Genomic DNA, 21,970 nt, shown 5'->3' on the forward strand with positions numbered 1-21,970 from the left:
ATACTTTTGTACCTGTTTCCTTCAGCATCTTCACAAGGTCATTTGCTGTTGTTCTGGGATTGATTTGCACTTTTCGCACCACAGTATGTTCATCTCTAGGAGACAGAATGCGTCTCCTTCCTGAGTGGTACGATGGCTGCGTGGCCCCATGGTGTTTATACTTGCGTACTATTGTTTGTACAGCTGAACATGGTACCTTCAGGCATTTGGAAATTGCTCCCAAGGATGAACCAGACTTGTGGAGGTCTACAAATGTTTTTCTGAGGTCTTGGCTGATATCTTTTGATTTTCCCATGATGTCAAGCAAGGAGGCACTGAGTTTGAAGGTAGGCCTTGAAATACATCCACAGGTACACCTCCAATTGACTCAAATGATGTCAATTAGCCTTACTATCAGAAGCTTCTAAAGCCATGAAATTATTTTCTGGAATTTTCCAAGCTGTTTAAAGTCACAGTGAACTTAGTGTATGTAAACTTCTGACCCCCTGGAATTGTGATACAGTGAATTATAAATGTAATAATCTGTCTGTAAACAATTATTGAAAAAATGACTTGTGTCATGCACAAAGTAGATGTCCTAACCGACTTGCCAAAACTATAGTTTGTTAACAAGAAATTTGTTGGGTGGTTGAAAACAAGTTTTAATGACTCCAACCTAAGTGTATGTAAACTTCTGACTTCAACTGTACTTTCCGAAGGCACTATACATGTATATGTAAGTGTTAGAGTGTGGTGTGAGCAAGCGGGTAGACCGCTGGGCTGATCTATGACAGGATTATTCAGGAACTCTCCCACTGCCTCATTGATTAGTACCATGCAGGCATTCCATCTCTCTTCCTCCTCTCTCCTCTCCTCCCTCGGCTTTCTCCTCATAATTACTACTGGTGACCTATTTAGATGCTATAAATAATTAAGTCACTCAGAAACTGGTTTTACCATATTATGTTCAGAGTGTGTTCTAATTTCTGGATCATCCTGCACAAAAGAATTGGTGCTCATATCCGAAAAATGTGTGAGCTTTAAAACAGCAGATTACTACACAATGGTATGTGTTTAATTGGAAACATGTGGGATAGGCTATTTCCAAAAGGCTATTAAAGAGATATTTTCCTTTCAGGATATTTCATTTAGTTAATAAAGCATACAGCATATTATTACGTGAAGTTTGCAATTATGAAATCAAAGTGCTATTATCGTAGAGCCTACACGATAAATATCCTTTCATCCCTTGCTATAGAGATGTCTAGATCTTGGCCGTTGCTTGGTTGGTTGAGCTTATCTGATCCACTTAACTCCATTGTTTCAATGTCATTGAGCCTGACTTTGCTAATTATATTTAGCCTCTATTTTCTGTTACATCCTGCATTTTGCTTGGATGGATCCCAAATCAGAATCGGTGGTGCACAATAACTGAAGGGAGGAAATGGGGGGGAAAACTCCCTGCCTTTCCACAGAGGCTGGGAATTCCTTGTGCAGGGGAACACTCCAGACCCGATCCAAGAATTAAACCATGTCCTTGGTTGAAATAAATACAATTCCCTCTTGATAACATAGTTGGAGATATAATAATAATACTGAAGCTGTTTAACTAGGGCCGGTCATGTCCTAGGCCCATCTGACTGGAGGCGTTTTATACAGCTTAAATAAAATAAAGTTGTACAAGAAAGACATTTCTTATAAAAATGAAGAAAATAAAGAAATTGATTTGTTTTATTGTTCCAAGGAAGGAGGCCTTTGTCAGAGTGTGGTGGGGAAAACTATGTATGGACTTTACTAACAATATACTGTACCTTGACTTCAAAATTAACATTTTGGTTCAAATCAAACATTCAAATGTGTCTCTGTTAGGGGATCAAACTTGAGTAGCATTGAAACAAAGTGACAACTGAATCCTGGGGGTATACTCTCAGGTAAATCCCGGGGGTATACTCTCAGGTAAAATCCTAACTTGAGAGATGCGCTTGACTTTGAATTTTGTGTAAACCATGTAAGTCCAAAACAAGGATGGATATCAGTTAGTATTAATGGAAAAGCTGTGGCCTGTAATCAATTAAAACTTGCTTTATGCTTGGAGTTATACGTAAGCTTATTAAAGATCAGTGATACTATCAAGAGCAGGGTGCGGTTTCCTTTTTCCTTCATGCTTGGAGTTATTAACATCCCTTGGATGTTACATGAGTACCTCATCATCAAAATTCAATCGAAAGTAGACAAAAACCAGAGCCCAAGCCTCAGTAAAGTCAGTAAAGTATGCATTGAGTCAACAAAAGTTTCAGACATACCAAACAAAGGTCTACACAGGTAGACTTAAAAGAAAACTCCACACCAAAACTATATTTTGGTGTTTATTTCATTAGTCCATTGTTGACACAGTCCCAAAATGTTGTACTTGTCATCAATGAAGTTTTCCAAATATGTTACTTTCAAAACACAAAAATCATCCCTATATGATGCATTTTCATAGACAGAGCTATTTTATAGTTGTAACCATGTTTTGAGGCTATATAGTGTTTACAATTACTTTGTTTATAAACATTGGAGTAAAACAAGCTTACATGAATACTGCATTTTGGGTTATGATGGGGTATGAAAGTTGAACTAAGCTCATGAGGCATTTGTAAGCTTTATTCTTCAAGGATCAATGGGTATGCAGTGCTTTTAGAAGGTATTCATACCCCTTGACTTTTTCCACATTTTGTTGTGTTACAAAGTGGGATTAAAATAGATTTATTTGTAATCTTTTGTCAATAATCTACACAAAAGACTCAGTCAAAATGGAAGAACAATTCTAACATAAAATAAATAAATAAAAACACTAACATATCTTGATTAGAGAAGTATTCAACCCCCTGAGTCAACACATGTGAGAATCACCTTTGACAGTGAATACTTTGAGTAAATCTCTAAGAGCTTTCCACATGTGGATTATGCAACATTTTGTCATGTGTTTAAGGTTATTGTCCTGCTGAAAGGTGAATTAATCTCCCAGTGTCTGGTGGAAAGCAGACCGAGTCAGGTTTCCTCTAGGATTTTGCCTGTGCTTAGCTCAATTCTTTTTTATCCTGAAAAACTCCCTAGCGTTAATAATTAAAAGCATACCCATAACATGATGCAGCCACCACTATGATTGAACATGTGAAGAGTGGTACTCAGTAATGTGTTGTATTGTATTTGCTTCAAACATAACACTTTGTATTCGGGACACATTTTCAGCAGTATTACTTTAGTGCCTTGTTGCAAACAGGATGCATGTTTTGTAATATTTGTATTCTATACAGGCTTCCTTCTTTTCACACTGTCATTTAGGTTAGTATTATGGATTAACTAGAATGTTGTTGATCCATCCTCAGTTTTCTATCACAGCCATTAAACTCTAACTGTTTTAAAGTCACCATTGACAGCATGGTGAAATCCCTGTGCGGTTTCCTTCCTCTACGGCAACTGAGTTAGGAAGGACGGCTGTATCTTTGTAGTGACTGGGTGTATTGATACACCATCCAAAGTGTAATTAATAATGTCACCATGCTCAAATGGATATTCAATGTGTGATTTTTTTCTTTTTGTTACCCATCGACCAATAGGTGCCCTTCTTCGCCAGGTATTGGAAAACCTCCCTGGTCTTTGTGGTTGAATCTGTGTTTGAAATTCACTGTTTGAGTGAGGGATGTTACAGATAATTGCATGTGTGGGGTACAGATTTAGCCAGATGGTTAAAGCACGTAGCTGTGTTAATTTACATCCACTAGATGGCAGTGTCCCGTTAAGAGACCCATAAATAATGTGTACAAGCAGTTATTGGATTGCGTCTGAGTAGTGTGTAAGAGTGAGAGCAAGCATTACACTGAAGAGCTGTTTAAAATCCATCATGGGTTCAACATTACTTTAAATAATACTTTTTATTTTGCTCTTGTAGGGGAATATACCAAATTTCACATCATCTGCAGTGTGGTTAGGGTATCACGTGGACAGTGTGTTTTTACATGTTCATATTGCTTTATGACAACATTTATTTAGTCCATACAACTTATCAACTTATGTGACTTGTTAAGGACATTTTTACTCCTGAACATATTTAGGCTTCCCATAACAAAGGTGTAGAATACTTTGCCTCAAGACATTTCATCTTTCAATTTTGATTAATTTGCTAAAATGTTGAAAAAAAAAACATAATTCCACTTTGACTCCACAATCCATTTCTAATTCAGGCTGTAACACAACATAATGTCGAAAAAGTAATGGGGTGTGAATACTTTATGAAGAGCACTGTATATAATACATTTATAAGTCAAAACATGTATCTAGTAACTGCTGATTGCCCCTTTAACTGGAGAGAGCACAGGAAAAGTCCAAATCCAAAACAGCTGATGCATATTCCCCCTGCATGTGCTTGGGAGGTTCTTCTTAAACATGACTAAAATTAATGTTTGATACCGATGGTTCAAAGCTACTTTAATCTTATTCCTGGTGTCCAATTAAAAGCTTGGCTCTAAAGTCTGGCAGTGTGCAGTGAGCTATCTATCTTCAGCTCAGCAGGTTGGCAAACGTGCAGGAACGGCAAAAGGAACATCGAAGGCACGAAATATACTCCAGTGTACAAACTGTTCAGACACCAGAGGACAGTTGTGGTGTCTAAAAGAGGATATCATAGCAGTGCTGCTCTCTATATACGTTGTGCACCGTTGGTGCAGAAAATGTAACTATTACTTGGTGGAACATTGAGATGATCATTTCAGAATTTCACACTGACAATAGCGTAAAACCAGCCCAATAATGTGGCATCTCAACTTTTGCCAAGACATCTTAGAAAGAAAAACAGCATGTAGGTGGAGAGATAAGGCTGGTATGTGGGTCTACTTGTGGCATTATCCGCTCGAACACAATATATGTTCTCCAAAATGGTACACAGGCGCAATTTAATCTCTCTTTCTCTCAAAAGAGGTCATTTGAATGCCTCAAAGTTGTCAGAGAATAAAGTCATGTACTCAAGGTTGTCTGGACAATGATTACATAATGATATTCATAGATATATTTTAGAAAAAGGGGTTCAAAAAGAAGCAAGATGTAATCTATTCTACTGCACCTACATTTGGCACTGGCAGCTCGATTTAAACAGTGTAGTAGTCCATACAGTATGCTTTAATAACACAGGTCTGTGTATGTACAAAACTATGCAACTACTATAACATGCCTATACGACTGCAGGAGTTTGACATTGTTCAACAGGGCTGGCTTTAGCCTTCTGGGGGCCCTAAGCAAGATTGTTTGTTTTTTTGACTCTCTTGCACTGGTTCTCTGCACACTCACTGGACTCTACCCATACACTCACACATACTACACCGACACTCCAGCACAAACACTTATACTACATACGCTCACACACACACAAAAAAAACACACACACATGCATATTGATGCAACACACACATGCATATTGATGCAACACACACACACACACACACACACACACACACACACACACACACACACACACACACACACACACACACACACACACACACACACACACACACACACACACACACACACACACACACACACACACACACACACACACACACACACACACACACACACACACACTCTGCCAAACTAGACACTCTAATGTACTTGTCCTCTTGCTCAGTTGTGCACCCGGGCCTCCCACTCCTTTCAGAAGAAACATATTTGTTTCTGGCCATTTTGAGCCTGTAATCGAACCCACAAATGTTGATGCTCCAGATACTCAACTTGTCTAAAGAAGGCCAGTTTTATTGCTTCTTCAATCAGAAGAACAGTTTTCAGCTGTGCTAACATAATTGCAAAAGTGTTTTCTAATGATCAATTAGTCTTTAAAAATGACAAACTTGAACTAGCTAACAGAACATGCCATTGGAACACAGGAGTGATGATTACTGATAATGGGCCTGTACGCCTATAATGGGCCTGTACGCCTGTACGCCTCTGTACGCCTATGTAGATATTCCATAAAAAATCTGCCGTTTCCAGGTACAATAGTCCTTTACAACATTAACAAAGTCTACACAGTATTTCTGATCTATTTTATTTTAAAATCGACAAAAAATGTGCTTTTCTTTCGAAAACAAGGACTTTTCTAAGTGACCCCAAAATTTTGAATGGTAGTGTACATTTTGGGAGGGGGTTGGAAACCACCTAGCGGTCTGGGGCCCTAAGCGACCGCTTAAGTTGTTTGTGCCTGGAGCCGGCCATGTTGTTGAATAATACAGCCCACGGTTATCGCTTCCCAGATATATGTTATGTGGACTACTGCACTTACTACAGCCGAGAGTTACGTACATGCATTATAGAGAAGCCGGGAAGAAACCACTGCCCACCATGAGAACACCAGTCACACTACTAGTCCCGGGAGAGAACAAGTCTGCGTATTTCATTACAATCAAATTAATATGAAGACAGAGGGGCATATTAGTGGAACAATTTATAGAAGGAGAGTAACTAATTGCATCACAATAATTGTATTGTGCATGTTAAGTGCTCTCACAATAATGATTTGAGTAATTAAGTGTTGGATATTTATTATTGCTTGCAGACATATACTGTATCTTGGGCAGTGTACTGTATACAGGTGCCCTGTAATTACCCCTCTCTTTACCCAGTCAAACTATGTTTCTGATGCTTCATCCTCTCTTCCCTTCCACCTTCTGAACCTGACAAAGCTTCCATCTCACAATATGTGATATCTTCAGAAGCCATCTGTACTACCTATATGCATGCATCAGCTCTGACAGGCATGAAGAGAAATGCATACAGTGCATTCTGAAAGTATTCAGACCCCTTTACCTTTCCCACATTTTGTTACATTAAAGCCTTATTCTAAAATGGATAAAATAGTTGTTTTCCCTCATCAATCTACACAGAATACCCCATAATGACAAAGCAAAAACAGGTTTTAGATATTTTTGCACCAAAGAAAATGGCTACAAGCTTGGCACACCTGTATTTGGAGAGTTTCTCCTGATCTTCTCAAGCTCTGTCAGGTTGGATGGAGAGCATTGCTGCACAGCTATTTTCAGGTCTCTCCAGAGAGGTTCAATCAGGTTCATGTCCGGGCTCTTACTGGGCCACTCAAGGACATTCAGATACTTGTCCTGAAGCCACTCCTGCGTTGTTTGGCTGTGTGCTTAGGGTCATTGTCTTGTTGGAAGGTGAACCTTTGCCCAGTCTGACATCCTGAGCGCTCTGGAGCAGGTTTTCCTCAAGGATCTCTTTACTTTTCGCCGTTCATCTTTCCTCAATCCTGACTAGTCTCCCATTCCCTGCAGCTGAAAAACATCCCCACAGCATGATGATGCCACCACCATGGTTCACAGTAGGAATGTTGCCAGGTTTCCTCCAGACATGACACTTGGAAATCAGGCCAAAGAGTTCCATCTTGGTTTCATCAGATCAGAGAATCTTGTTTCTCATGGTCTGAGAGTCCTTTAGGTGCCTTTTGGCAAACTCCAAGTGAGCTGTCATGTTCCTTTTACTGAGGAGATGCTTTCGTCTGGCCACTCTACCAAAAAGGCCTGATTAGTGGAGTGCTGCAGAGATAGTTGTCCTTCTGGAAGGTTCTCCCATTACCACGGAGGAACTCTGGAGCTCTGTCAGAGTGACCATCGGGTTCTTGGTCACCTCCCTGACCAAGGCCCTTCTCCCCCGATTGCTCAGTTTGGCCTGGAGACCAGCTCTAGGAAGATTCTTGGTGGTTCCAAACTTCTTCTATTTAAGAATGATGGAGGCCACTGTGTTTTTTGGAACCTTCAATGCTGCAGAAATCTGTGCCTCAACAGAATCCTGTCTCGGAGTTCTACAGACTTGACTTTTTGCTCTGACATGCACTGTCAACTGTGGGACCTTTATATAGACACGTGTGTGCTTTTCCATGTCCAATCAATTGAATTTACCACAGGAGGACTCCAATCAAGTTGTAGAAGCTCATTTACTGCATTTCTATACAATTTAAAAACTCTAAAATGCTATTTGGAGAACAGGAAAAGCAAGCAAAGCTTGCCCAGCTATTATCACATTGGTTGCTATAGCGTCATTCAGCTCAGTTGATCTACAAACACATAACCTATTAGCTACACAATTAGCCGCTACACATTAACTCAGCACCGGGATTAAAAACTATAATTTAATTCGTATAGAGAGATCTATTAGCAAAAACAAATTTTTACATGATATCTGAGTGAGTGACTAACAAAATCAATTGGGACTCCCTGGAGGTCAGGGCCCCTGGGCACATGCCCTGTGTGCCTGGTCAGTAATTCTACAAGTTTAGATAGCTGGCTAGACTAACTACACTAATTTACTAATCACTTTCTTTTACTGACATTGGCTAATTGAGTGACTGTCAGTGAGTGACATATAACAAGAGGAAAACTGCTGATGCAGAAACCAATTTTCGAAAATTGCACCTTGTGTATTCTACTATTCTAACTTTCAAGTTGAGACCCCGACTGATAATACTGATATGTAGCTATGGCCCTGGCTGTATGTAATAACACTGCAGACAGAAGAGCTATAGTACTTAATCTGCATCTTATTTCACATTTCCACACTCACTTCCTAGTGGACTTCTAATTGTGATTTACAACATGCCATTTAAGTATGTTTTGGTTATGTTCCTTCCCCCGTATTCTGTTTCATTCAATAGGCAGCAGACCTTTACAAGTTACAAAACAAGAACATTTCAATATTATGAATATTCTATGAACGCTGCTTTGTAAGGTAATTGAATAATTATAATAAATGAATTAACTTCTGAAAGAAAAGATGAAGCCTCGTGTTTTTCCACTTTTATTAGGGAGAGACGCATTACATATTCACTCCACACAGTCGCTGTTGCGCTGGGAAATAAATCAGCCACCAAAATGAAGGAGTAGGCTTTGTGTTTGAGAGCTGAAGTGTTCTGTGAGGCATGTACACTCCCATACGCTCTCTGTCCCTGCCTTTAGCTACTGAGCCATGTCTGAACAGCAGTTGAACAGGACCACACTGGACCTAACATTTGCCTCCACAAAACTACACTCTCGACAAAGGCAAAACAGGTCCCAATTAGATTTGATTAGGTCATTTTTGTTCACTGTATTCCTAATACGGAGAAACAATGGATGCACAATGTTAGTTGGTTCTGTCAAGATAAAGGTCAGCATCATTAGGATAATGCAAATGTAGTGCTGTTGCCCCATGCTCTTGCATTGCGTGACCTTTCAAATTGTCGCTATATTTCCAAAGATGAGAAATCTAGTAAAAAAACATTGATATGCTGTTTGGGAACTGAAGTGATTCAGCAAGAATGAAATAGCCTACTCACTAATGCTCACCAGAAACAAGAATGAATAAAAGAGAGTGGAAGGTGATAATAGATATTTTTTGATTGAAACGTTTGTTTTCTGTTTTGATTTCTTAAAGTGATAAATGTGGGGCAATGAAAGGCCATAAAGCATTTACCAAGCAGTTGAGGAAGGAATACACTTTTCAAACAGCAGCATTTACAGTAGACCTTGGCCTCCAAATGAACTGCCCTTTTTGGCTTCCTTTCTTGCACAACGTTGTTATGCGGAAATCCCTGAATTGCTGAAGTGATGCAAAATAGTATACTGTCAAATCGGCTGACAGGAAGCACTGTTCATTTCCCCTCCTGGGGCCACATTTACTGTACAGCAACACATTCTTACAGAGATGGTTCATGTCCATGAGTGGTTTCAAGGTTTGAGATATTATTGTGTTATTGTAACTGACTAGAAATTGTATGTCTTACACTGTGGATTGCTTATCTGTGCAGTGCTAGTACAGAGCATTGGTTTGGCACATGCTGTTTCCCATTTATGCCAATTCAAATCAAATTGAAATTAGTTGAATTGAAAGCGAGAAATATAGAAACTCACAGCTCTCTATCTCCAATGTGCAGTTTTGCTCGTCCAGTGGATATCGTCTCAGATCCATCATACAAGCTGCTGTAGTGGTGATCCTGAAGAGAAGGGGAGGAAAAATACATTGTCAAGAGTCTGTACAGACCAAGGAGGTCACATTGAAGATTCAAGTGGTACTCAGCACTGCCGATGGGATCCTAACTTCACTCGGTAATTGCTTAATTGCAGCTTTAGGTCCAAGGCCGATTAGTATGAAGACAATTTCCTACAATCAAAATATCAATCAGTATCTGGGCCCTGGGTCTAGCAGATAACTACACCCTAGTAGCAAGGACACATATTGCTACTAAACGGCTTGGCTTTTTATAGCAGCGTCAGGAGGTTCTTCATAATGTACTGCTCTCATCCTGTGTCTTGTCAGTGTACAGATAAACAAAATAGTGTGATGAAGTCGACGATAACCATTAGCTGATATTGATCCCCAGTTAAATCAACATTGGATAAATCTCTAGATTATCTCAACCTTATTTAGCAGCTATAACACTGTAGCAGCACTTCCAGCAAGATTAGACAATTAAAATAAAGAACTAATTTTCAAAGTTTCCCAGACACATGACCAAGAAAGACAATACAAAACACCAGCAATGGGCATTATCGTCTTTTTCTGTGAACCAGCCCGTCTACAGTGGTGTGTCTTTAGAGCAGGTGAGTAAGCCTACAGCTGCACGTGCGTAAATATTAACTTTTTATCTAGCTTGCTCTCAGCATACAGTATGTTGCCAGATAAATAAGCAGTCCATGACTACAGAAACACTAAACAAGCCGTACACGATTCTGTATCTGTAGGTGCAGTCCATGGGGCCACGGATTAAAAGGCCAAACCTAATAATTTTCCCGAAGGTAGCATTCTTGAAATAATCCCACTGTGCACGCTCCAGGTTCCCCTACCTGAGAGATGAATCACACCCTAGGTAGCTGCAGGCCAGCAAGGCCAACCAGGATAGCTACTGGTAACAGTCCCACACTGCACTAAATCACTCAGCGACATACTGTATCCTCTGGATACTGCTACGCTACATTTGTAGGATCTTCACATTGATTGGGGGAACTCCTGTTCGGGTCCTGAGGAGCTGGGTGTGCAGGATTTTATTCCAGTCCATTACTAAACTAAGCCAATTCAAAATATCAACAATGAATGTCTTCAGTCGGGACCATGATTAGCTGAATCAGGTGGGTACGGAAGGGCTGCAATAAAGGTCTGACAACCAGTAGTTCTTCAGGACTAGATGGAGAGCTCTGACATTGTCGGATCATAAGCGACCTTGTTGTCTAACCTATGAGGCAATATTCTCTAGTCTGATGAAACCAAGTTTGAACTCTTTGGCATGAATGTCAAGCGTCACGTCTGGAGGAAACCTGGCACCATCTCTACGGGGAAGCATGGTGGTGGCAGCATCATGCTGTGGGGATGTTTATATAGCATCAGGGACTGGGAGACTAGTCAGGATCGAGGGAAAGATTAAATGAGCAATGTACATAGAGATCCTTGATGAAATCCTGCTCCAGCATGCTCAGGACCTCAGACTGGGGCGAAGGTTCACCTTCCAATAGGACAATGACCCTAAGCACACAGCCAAGACAACGCAGGAGTGGTTTCGGGACAAGTCTCTGAATGTCCGTGATTGGCCCAGCAAGAGCCCTGACATGAACCCGATCGAACATCTCTGGAGAAACCTGAAAATAGCTGTGCAGCAACGCTCCCAAACCAATCTGACAGAGCTTGAAAGGATCTGCAAAGAAGAAAGAGAGAAACTCCCCAAATACAGGTGTGCAAAGCTTGTAGCATCGTACCCAAGAAGACTGTAATCGCTGACATAGGAACTTCAACAAAATACTGAGTAAAGGGTTTGAATCAAATCAAATCAAATCAAATTTATTTATATAGCCCTTCGTACATCAGCTGATATCTCAAAGTGCTGTACAGAAACCCAGCCTAAAACCCCAAACAGCAAGCAATGCAGGTGTAGAAGCACGGTGGCTAGGAAAAACTCCCTAGAAAGGCCAAAACCTAGGAAGAAACCTAGAGAGGAACCAGGCTATGTGGGGTGGCCAGTCCTCTTCTGGCTGTGCCGGGTGGAGATTATAACAGAACATGGCCAAGATGTTCAAATGTTCATAAATGACCAGCATGGTCGAATAATAATAAGGCAGAACAGTCAGGTGGAAGTTGAAACTGGAGCAGCAGCATGGCCAGGTGGACTGGGGACAGCAAGGAGTCATCATGTCAGGTAGTCCTGGGGCATGGTCCTAGGGCTCAGGTCAGTTGAAACTGGAACAGCAGCATGGCCAGGTGGACTGGGGACAGCAAGGAGCCATCATGTCAGGTAGTCCTGGAGCTCAGGTCCTAGGGCTCAGGTCCTCCGAGAGAGAGAAAGAAAGAGAGAAGGAGAGAATTAGAGAACGCACACTTAGATTCACACAGGACACCGAATAGGACAGGAGAAGTACTCCAGATATAACAAACTGACCCCAGCCCCCCGACACATAAACTACTGCAGCATAAATACTGGAGGCTGAGACAGGAGGGGTCAGGAGACACTGTGGCCCCATCCGAATACTTATGGAAATGCGATATATCCTATTTTTATTGTTCATACATTTGCATACATTTCTAAAAACCTGTTTTTGCTTTGGCATTATGGGGAGTTGTGTTTAGATTGATGAGGAAAACAACAATTTAATACATTTTAAAATAAGGCTGTAATGTAACAAAATGTGGAAAAAGTCAAGGGGTCTGAATACTTTCCGAATGTATTGTATATTCTTATTGACACAGAGCCCACTAACAAGACATAGATATCAGGAGAGAAAAGATGAGGGTGATGGTGAGAGACGGTTTGGGAGTATTCAGCTCTGAGTCAAATCTATTTTTATCTCGTAAAGAATCAGCTGTGTATTGCTAGGGCAAAAAAAAATAATTGTGCACCCAGGGAGGGTCCCCAGGACCAATTTTGGTAACCTTGGAAGTCTACTGGCATAACTCAACAAGAACAAAGCAAATGGATGATGTGAATACTTGCGAAAAATCAACTCCTCGTGCCCTCTAGTCAGTGTTGTGAAGACAACATAATGACTGTGGCAATTAACTTGAAAAACAGAGCCGCATCGTAGAGAATATACAAAAATGTTCTTTGCAAATGTGCAGCCTATTGCAAAAAACTGTCTACAGTGCTTTTTAAATGATGTACTACCATTATCATTCCAATATTATTAACATACCTGCCCATTTATTCTCTTGCAGTGTTCATTATCATCAGAATTAAAGCATTAAAATGACTAATGGAAATCATATAGTCCTGGATCTAGTTATAGGTTCTGGCACATCCTGATTTTACCCCAGGTGCCAAACAGCCATTAAACCTGAACACTATAATTCTTTATGCCAGATACTGGCATAAAGATCATTAAGTGTGTAGATGACAACTCCAGGGTGCTTTTATTGCAGCTTAAATTAACATTGCCAAAGGTAGAAGGATGCACAAAGCTGACCTTAAACGTTCCACTGGTTCAATCAACGTTGTTTCCATGTCATTTCAATGAAATTAGGTTGAACCAACATGGGATAGACGTTGAATTTACTTCTTTGCCCTGTGGGTTCCTTCCCCCTCATCCCAGTAGGCAGAAACAGGACAAACTGATGGAAATGACTGCTGTTTCAACTGTGTTCTTGTTGTGAAGATGTCATTTTAACACGTTTTGCCTGATGAGGTGTTTGGCACTCTAGTCTGATCACATAAACAAACTCCCATTTCCCCTGGTCTGTGTTTGTGTTTGGACCTTTTGCACACATTCCTATTTGTAAGCCAAACGTCTGACTGTGACGTTTTTTTAGAAAACACAATGCATTCAAAACACATTTGATGGGCTTTTCGGGGTCTGAATATTAGGCCACCTTTGTTTACCCCGCAGAATGTGGAAATAAAGGTGTTTCAAATGGTAACTGTGGAGAGTTGAGAAACATTTATGCAAGGTGTTGTGTGACCCAAAGGGGACAGGGCACCTTTAAAACGAAATGACTCTCTGTCTGCGTTTACTGGGGCTTTAAAGGGCACACACTGAACTGTAACACCTGTATCAGACACACTGGGAGATTTATTGAGTGCCAACACAGGGGACTGTTTATGATCGTACAAGAGGTCGGCCGTAGATGAACCCAATGCTATTTTCAACACCGACGTGATTCTACATTCTGTACGTAAGACAGAATGTTTACTTTGCCTATTCGTAGGGTCCAGGAGTTTTTCTTAATCAGGTTGCGTGGTCAGGAAAAACTCTTAGCCCCAAACGAAGTCAATCATCCACACAGAGGACAGAGCAGCCTTTATCCCACTGGAACTGTTTCGACACTGTAATACCAGTAATGAGTGACGAGATAAGATCAGCGTATCCATCAGGCAGGAGCAGGAACAGAAGGCGCTCATAGAGAATGAGTAATAGGGAGTAACTCTCCCTGGCTCTGGCCTTGTGCGTGAAGAGGTGGACACCCACAGTCGGTGCTGCCAGCCAGACACGGACCTGCATGGCAACATGGGCAATCGTCTAAACCCACCTGACGACGCTGATAAATGCCGGCCAGCGGAGAGGCTCATCTTGGAGCCCAATCCTCTGGGGTATGGCACAGAGATAATCACCTGCTCCCTGCTTTCTATGCACCTGTCTCTCTATCGTCCACCACCGTCCCCACACTACAGCCGAGACGAGGTCAACACATCCTTCAGCTCTGCTCTCCACCACAGGAGTGGTCAGTGTGTACAACACTCTCCATCTCCACTTACAGTCTGGAGATCTGGGCCAATAATCCATTATAAATTGGTATATTGGTCAACCACTAGTTGACTTCAAGTAAAAGTAGATGGTCCAACTGGGTGCACTGGGTCATTGCGTCATATTTCCCATAAATCAGACAGGTATTCTCTCATAGCCTATGTCAGGTAGCTACATAGTTGGCAGCAGCGATCAGGTTATTATTAGCTAATCAGGCTCAAATAAAATCAGTAAAATTACCATCTAATTATATGATGTTCTTGAGCACATTCATGGGGCACACTCATATTCAAATCCTTTATGATATCACATTTTAGCACAAACACATTGTTCGTCATCACCATCCGTCTCTACCAGCGAGAGATAATAGGCAACGTATTTGAGATCGTGAAAGCAGACCAGAGAATGGTTGGTTGATGCTCTCATAGTGGTGGCAAAGCCAAAATTATTTTTGCATGAGCAATCGGCCGATCACAAGGGTGTCAAGTGTAGAATTAACTGTCTAACATGCCACAGACCTTCCCTTTTCAGTACCTGTGATGAGCAACACTTCAATGCCCTAAACACCTTCTGTACTACACTGTATTGTACCTCAACCCACACTGTGAGAGGGATTGGGGTTCTGTGAAATAGATAATCAGGCAGTGGAATGTCCCATCAGATAATCTCACAAGAAACTGAAAACCAGGCCTGCAGATTCTCCATCTGAGCAGGCCCACAAATGATCCATCTCACGTCACTTCACGTCACACCTGTGTTTACATATAAGATACTGTAGCATTGACCTACAACACAACGGAAAAAAAGGTTCCAGAGGTCAATCCCAGTTTGATCCCTTATCCGATCTTTAATCTAATTCAGGCACCATCCTGCCAAAAATACATATGTTAAACAGAGGTTAACAGGAGGGAGCATGGCACTGATTTATGACCACATACAGATTGGGATGGTATTAATGTGTTAATCTCATGTCCCCACAAAACGCAATGCTCTGTTTCTGTAGGTGTAGTAGTACTTAACAAGCCGAACTCTCGCATGGCACAGAGACAGATCTTGTCACAAAGCCAGTTAATGTCAATGAAGAAATGGAAATAAATACATTTTTTTTAACGTTTCAAATGACACACTCCAGAGGTTCTGCACCCAGGAGTGGCCTAGTTCTTTGAGCCTCTGAGGTCGAGATGAATGTCCTATTTCCGCCTGTGGTCACCCTGTCTTTGTTAGCAGTCATTTCCCTTCGATGCATCTGCTGCAGCTGATGTGGCTTCTGACTTCCAAGTGTTAAACCAAGGAGCAAATTGGCAGTTACTTGCCAGCAACTTTCTGATCTCTGTGTCAAGATGGAGTCAATGGAGTAGAATTTGAGCAAGCGCCTTTGGCACAGTCTTCAAAGGAGTGTGTACACATACAGTGGTAGGCCAGTACTGTTAATGTGAGTGTGTGTAGCAGCGTCTGTATCTGCTTCTGTATTTGTGTGTGTTTGTGCGCGCGTGCGCTCACTTGAGCGTGGTGTGTGTCTCCGTGAATATTTACCTCAAGCATTAATTGATGTACAAAATAATTGTTCACGTTTCCAACACAACCCTCGGTTGCTTGGTTACTGACGACAAGCAGTGCCAAGCGAGCCCCATATGGCTGTCCACCTACTGTGACCTCAAGTGTCAGGCAGCGCGCCTGGACTCTGGCACGGGCTCAGTGCACATTATGGCAGGGGTTTTGGGTCACACTAGGATCCAGCACCCCTCTGGAGCTCCAGAAGTTTAAGGTCAGAACAGCGGCCTCAGGGAGGGGAGGAGGGCACCAGCTCCAGGTGGAAGGAGAGACAGACCAATCAAATCCATCCACATGTCTTAGCAACCCAATTCTACTGCTGTCTGTTCTGGTTTTCACACACAGGCATCAGCACTTCTCCCCTGGACATATTTTCACACAATATTTTGTTCATTATATGTGTGGTCATCTTGGTTTTCCTACTGCTGGTCTTTCCTGATGAATGTTTGGGACATGGGTTTATATATTTTCACATGGATAGGCAATACAATGCTGTTCAATGCTCAAGCATCATTCCCCCCTTTAACAGAGCAAGCACATCATTAATAGTGTCTGTTTATGCATGAAAAACATATGAATTCATGAAAGTCTTCTCAATTGGCATTGTCATTTTCTAAGGAGTGAGAGGGGGATCAATTGTACCTCAAGTCACCTCCTGTGCTGGGCACATGCAGCGTAGCAGTCCTATAAATTCTATATATTTTTCTCTAGAATTCTTCATTGTTTTCTTGGACTAGTTTTCTTTGTGCTCCTCTGCAGTGACTCAAGACAACAGCTACTTGAACAAAGAGCAATCATGTTCATAACACCGAGTGTCTGCCTGCAGAAATACAACACAAATACAAACCAAAGCCTAGTTTCATGTGCTGCTCTGTAGCGGATTGAAGCTTGTGCAAACAAAAAGGCATCTTTTTTAACCCAGCTAATTCCATAGTTTTCTCTTTTCAATTGCTTTCCTTTGAAAGGTCAATATGAATCTTTATTGTTGGGTCGAAAGGAATGCCCTTGAATAAGTGAATTTCAATGTTTAATATCAAACCAGGCTGCAAGTTATTGCTTTATCAAAACACGGTCTCAGCATGTCAACAAAAGCACATTTGAATACACACTGGGGCATAAAAGCCTGTATTGTTTGCTTTGTAGTGGACTGTAATCATTCTGCAGGCGAATTGGCAGCTCAATGGCGAATAAATGAGTTTGGCAAATTTGAATATTCATCATGTATTTGTGCACAGTGGCTGTGTCAGCGATCAGGAAACACTACATGCACTGAATCTAATTAAGATACCAATGAAAGACATGTATGAAAAGATCTAGCAGCACTATTGTAATGCATATTGTGTTTTTATGTGGATGCTGCATGTAGAACAGTCTGACCACTCAACACAGGTAATCTGCATCTCACTGAGGAGGAATAACGAGGTCATGGAAAGAAAGGGCATGATTCCCGGTTACATGACTCGGTCAGCCAACCTACACAGTTATATTGTTACAACAATATGCAAATGTGTGAATTGCATTTTTCAAAACAGATCTGTGAGAAACAACTATTAAAATTCCATGCGGATGCACACCATTTTTGCCTGTCTGATAATAGAAAAGCAAATACATTTGAGTTTGTCACATTTGCCGAATACAAGAAATGTGTAGACTTTCCCGTGAAATGCTAGCTTGAGAAACCTTCCCAACGAGTTAAAAAAATATATAAAATAATAGCACAACCGGAATATATATACACAAGAATGGAGCTAGTATATACAGTGAGTACCAGAACAAGATCACTGTGCAGAGGTATGAGGTCTTTTTTATTTTTATTATTTAACTAGGCAAGTCAGTTAAAAACAAATTCTTATTTTCACTTTGAGATAGATATGTACATAAAGGAAGGTTAAAGTGACTAGACATCAGGATAGATAATAATACTATTAAAATAAAGTACAGTATCAGCATATGATGAGTAAAACGTGTGTGTATGTGTGTGTGTGTGTGTGTGTGTGGTGTACGTGAATATGTGTGGGTTTTGTGTGAGAGTGACAGTGTAGTGTTTGTGAGTGCGTGCGTGTGTATATAGTTTGTATAGTCTTGTGAATGTGCATAGACTCAGTCCAAAGTAGGGTCCGTTCAGATAGTCCGGGTAACTGTTTAATTAACTATTGAGCAGTCATGGCTATTTAACAGTTTTAAGGCTTGGAGGTAGAAGCTGTCTAGGAGCCTGTTGGTCCATGAGTTGATGATCCGGTACCGTTTGCCGGACGGCAGCAGAGTGAACAGTCTTTGGCTTGCATGGTTGGAGTCTTTAGCAATGTTTTGGGCCTTTGCCTGATATCTAGGTCTTGGATGGCAGGGAGCTCAGCCCCAGTGATGTACTGGGCTGTCCGCACCACCCTCTGTAGCATTTGCAATACCAAGCGGTGATGCAGCCAGTCAAGATGCTCTCAATGGTGCAGCTGTATACGTTTTTGAGGATCCGAGTGCCCATGCCAAATCTTTTCAGCCTGCTGAGGGGGAAGAGGCCCTTTTTGTGTTCGTCTGGCGGCCTTGCGAGGGTTAACCTGTTTAAAAGATTTACTCACATTATTTTGCTTATTTGGGAGATCAACATTACTGGGCATCTCATGGCTGGGTTTCCCTTTGTAATATGTTATCATCTGCAAGCGCCTTAAAAAAAGTATACAATGTTAGACACTACCATGCCGGGTGTCAAGGTTGGAGGATTTCAATCGAACCGTATTTTCACTGTGACCTCCACCTCCACCTTCACATCCACGTACACCATAAATCTCATTCCTACCATCACTTAAAGATGCACTCCGGGATCTTAAGCACAAGAAATGTGTAACATATTGCACAAATTGCATTTGTACCATATCAGACTAAATGGATGACATTGTAAAAAAATTGGATGACTTAGTACACAAAAAAATGGGGACCCGTTTTGGCTCATGAGCACCACTTACAAAACTACTGGCTGAAATTATACAAAAGTTTGAGAGTACAGTGGCTTGTGAAAGTATTCACCCCCTTGGGTTTTTTCCTATTTTGTTACCTTACAACCTGGAATTAAAATAGACTTTTGGGGGGTTTGTATCATGTGATTTACACAACATGCCTACCACTTTGAAAATGCAAAATAGTATTTATTGTGAAACAAACAAGAAACAATACAAAAAAACTGAAAACTTGAGCGTGCATAACTATTCACCCTCCCAAAGTCAATACTTTGTAGAGCCACCATTTCCAGCAATACAGCTGCAAGTCTCTTAAGGTGTGTAAGCTTGGCACAACTAGCCACTGGGATTTTTGCCCATTCTTCAAGGTAAAACTGCTCCAGCTCCTTCAAGTTGGATAGGTTCCACTGGTGTACAGCAATCTTTAAGTCATACCACAGATTCTCAATTGGATTGAGGTCTGAGCTTTGACAAGGCCATTTCAATACATTTAAATGTTTCCCCTTAAACCACACGAGTGTTGCTTTAGCAGCATGCTTAGGGTCATTGTCCTGCTGGAAGGTGAACCTCCGTACCAGTCTCAAATCTCAGGAAGACTGAAACAGGTTTCCCTCAAGAATTTCCCTGAATTTAGCGCCATCCATCATTCCTTCAATTCTGACCAGTTTCCCAGTCCCTGCGGATGAAAAACAATCCCACAGCATGATGCTGCCACCACCATACCACCATGATGGTATTCCTGGGGTGATGAGAGGTGTTGTGTTTGCATCAGACATAGCGTTTTCCTTGATGGCCAAACAGCTCAATTTTAGTCTCATCTGACCAGAGTACCTTCTTCCATATGTTTGGAGAGTCTCCCACATGCCTTTTGGCAAACACCAAACGTGTTTGTTTATTTTTTTCTTTCAGCAATGGCTTTCTTTCTGGCCACTCTTCTGTAAAGCCCAGCTCTGTAGAGTGTGCGGCTTAAAGTGGTCCTATGGACAGATACTCCAATCTCCACTGTGGAGCTTTGCAGCTCCTTAAGGGTTATCTTTGGTCTCTTTGTTGCCTCTCTGATTAATGCCCTCCTTGCCTGCTCTGTGAGTTTTGGTGGGCGGCGCTCTCTTGGCAGGTTTGTTGTGGTGCCATATTCTTTCCATTTTTTTATAATGGATTTAATGGTGCTCTATAGGATGTTCAAAGTTTCTGATATTTTTTTATAACCCAACCCTGATCTGTACTTCTCCACAACTTTGTCCCTGACCTGTTTGGAGAACTCCTTGGTCTTTGTGGTGCCCCTTGCTTAGTGGTGATGCAGACTCTGGGACCTTTCAGAACAGGTGTATATATACACTAAGATCATGTGACAGATCATGTGACACTTAGATTGAACACAGATGGACTTCATTTAACTAATGTGACTTCTGAAGGTAATTGTTTTTTTAAAATTAATAACTAATAATTAAATTAAAGTAATTTTTTACATTTCACTTCACCAACTTGGACTATTTTGTGTATGTCCATTACATGAAAAATAAAAATCAATTTAAATTACAGGATGTAATGCAACAAAATAGTAAAAACGCCAAGGGGGATGAATACTTCTGCAAGCCACCTTATGTCTTTATTTCTTAAGTTATGAGCCAAATTTAACCCCTGCTTTCATGCTACAGCTCTCAAAATAAGTGCTTCTGGTCACGTTGGGCTTGACAGCAGCCTGTGAAGGTCATTAGTCTAAACACAAATGCACTGTCAAAGGTCTGTCTCACACTGCTAGTCAGTGTCATCCTCCTCCCCTTCACCCTTCCCTTCGGCCTCATCTAAATTAGCATCCTGTAATCCTTTAGAAACAAGATGAAAATCAATGTAGAAAGGGGATAATTCCCATTCTGCACTCATGACTGTAACAATGTACGCTGAGAGTCGGGAAGCAAGTTCAGGGAGTGAGTGTTTTAATAAATTAAACAAACACGCAACACAAACAAAGCACAGACATGACCCAGGAACAGAAACAATGACGACTTGGGGAGAAACCAAAGGGATTGACATATTAAGGGCAGGTAATCAAGGAGGTGATGGAGTCCAGGTGAGTGTCATTATGCACAGTTGCACACGTGACAGTACCCCCTCCCCGACGAGCGGCTCCGGCCGCAGGACGCCGGCCAAGATGACGATCCCTTGGGATCAGGAGTGGACCGATCACCTCTGCTAAGGCACGGGAACCTGTCGATCCAGCTGAGGCGCAGGAGCATGACGATCTAGAGCGCTGGAGAGAGAGCATACTTGATAGTACCCCCTCCCCAGCACGTTCGACTCCAGCCTCAGGACGTGCCTCAGTTGAGGCACGGGAACCTATTCATCCAGCTGAGGCTTGGGAGCATATCGAGCCCGCTGAGGCATGGGAGGCTATCGTTCCCACTGAGGTATGGAAACGGGCCAACTGAAACATGGGAATCCGACAAACCGGCCGAGACCTCTCAGGTAGCTCCGGCTCCAACACCCAGACCAGACATCCCCTCCAACACAAAAACAAAACAAAAAAATCACTCCCTGATGCTTCCCTTTGAGTCGTCATTCTGTAACGATGTACGCTGAGAGTCGGGAAGCAAGTTCAGGGAGTGTGTGTTTTAAAAAATAAAAGAAACAAACACGTAACACAAACAAAGCACAGACATGACCCAGGAACAGAAACAATGACGACTGCGGGAGAAACCAAAGGGAGTGACATGTAAAGGGCAGGTACTCAAGGAGGTGATGGAGTCCAGGTGA

The 21,970-nt window shown here is 41.6% G+C and overlaps 1 protein-coding gene across 1 annotated transcript in view; it reads right to left on the bottom strand.

Annotated features, from left to right (window-relative positions):
• Positions 1-21,970, bottom strand: part of LOC112258112 (gamma-aminobutyric acid receptor subunit beta-2) — an 86,189-nt gene that overhangs the window by 27,369 nt on the left and 36,850 nt on the right. Inside the window, exon 5 of the mRNA XM_024432233.2 lies at positions 9,912-9,994. Within this exon, the coding sequence (XP_024288001.1) occupies positions 9,912-9,994 (83 nt within the window). The remainder of the gene's footprint in view (positions 1-9,911; positions 9,995-21,970) is intronic.

The sequence above is a fragment of the Oncorhynchus tshawytscha genome, linkage group LG09, assembly GCF_018296145.1.
Source record: "Oncorhynchus tshawytscha isolate Ot180627B linkage group LG09, Otsh_v2.0, whole genome shotgun sequence".
NCBI lineage: Eukaryota > Metazoa > Chordata > Actinopteri > Salmoniformes > Salmonidae > Oncorhynchus > Oncorhynchus tshawytscha.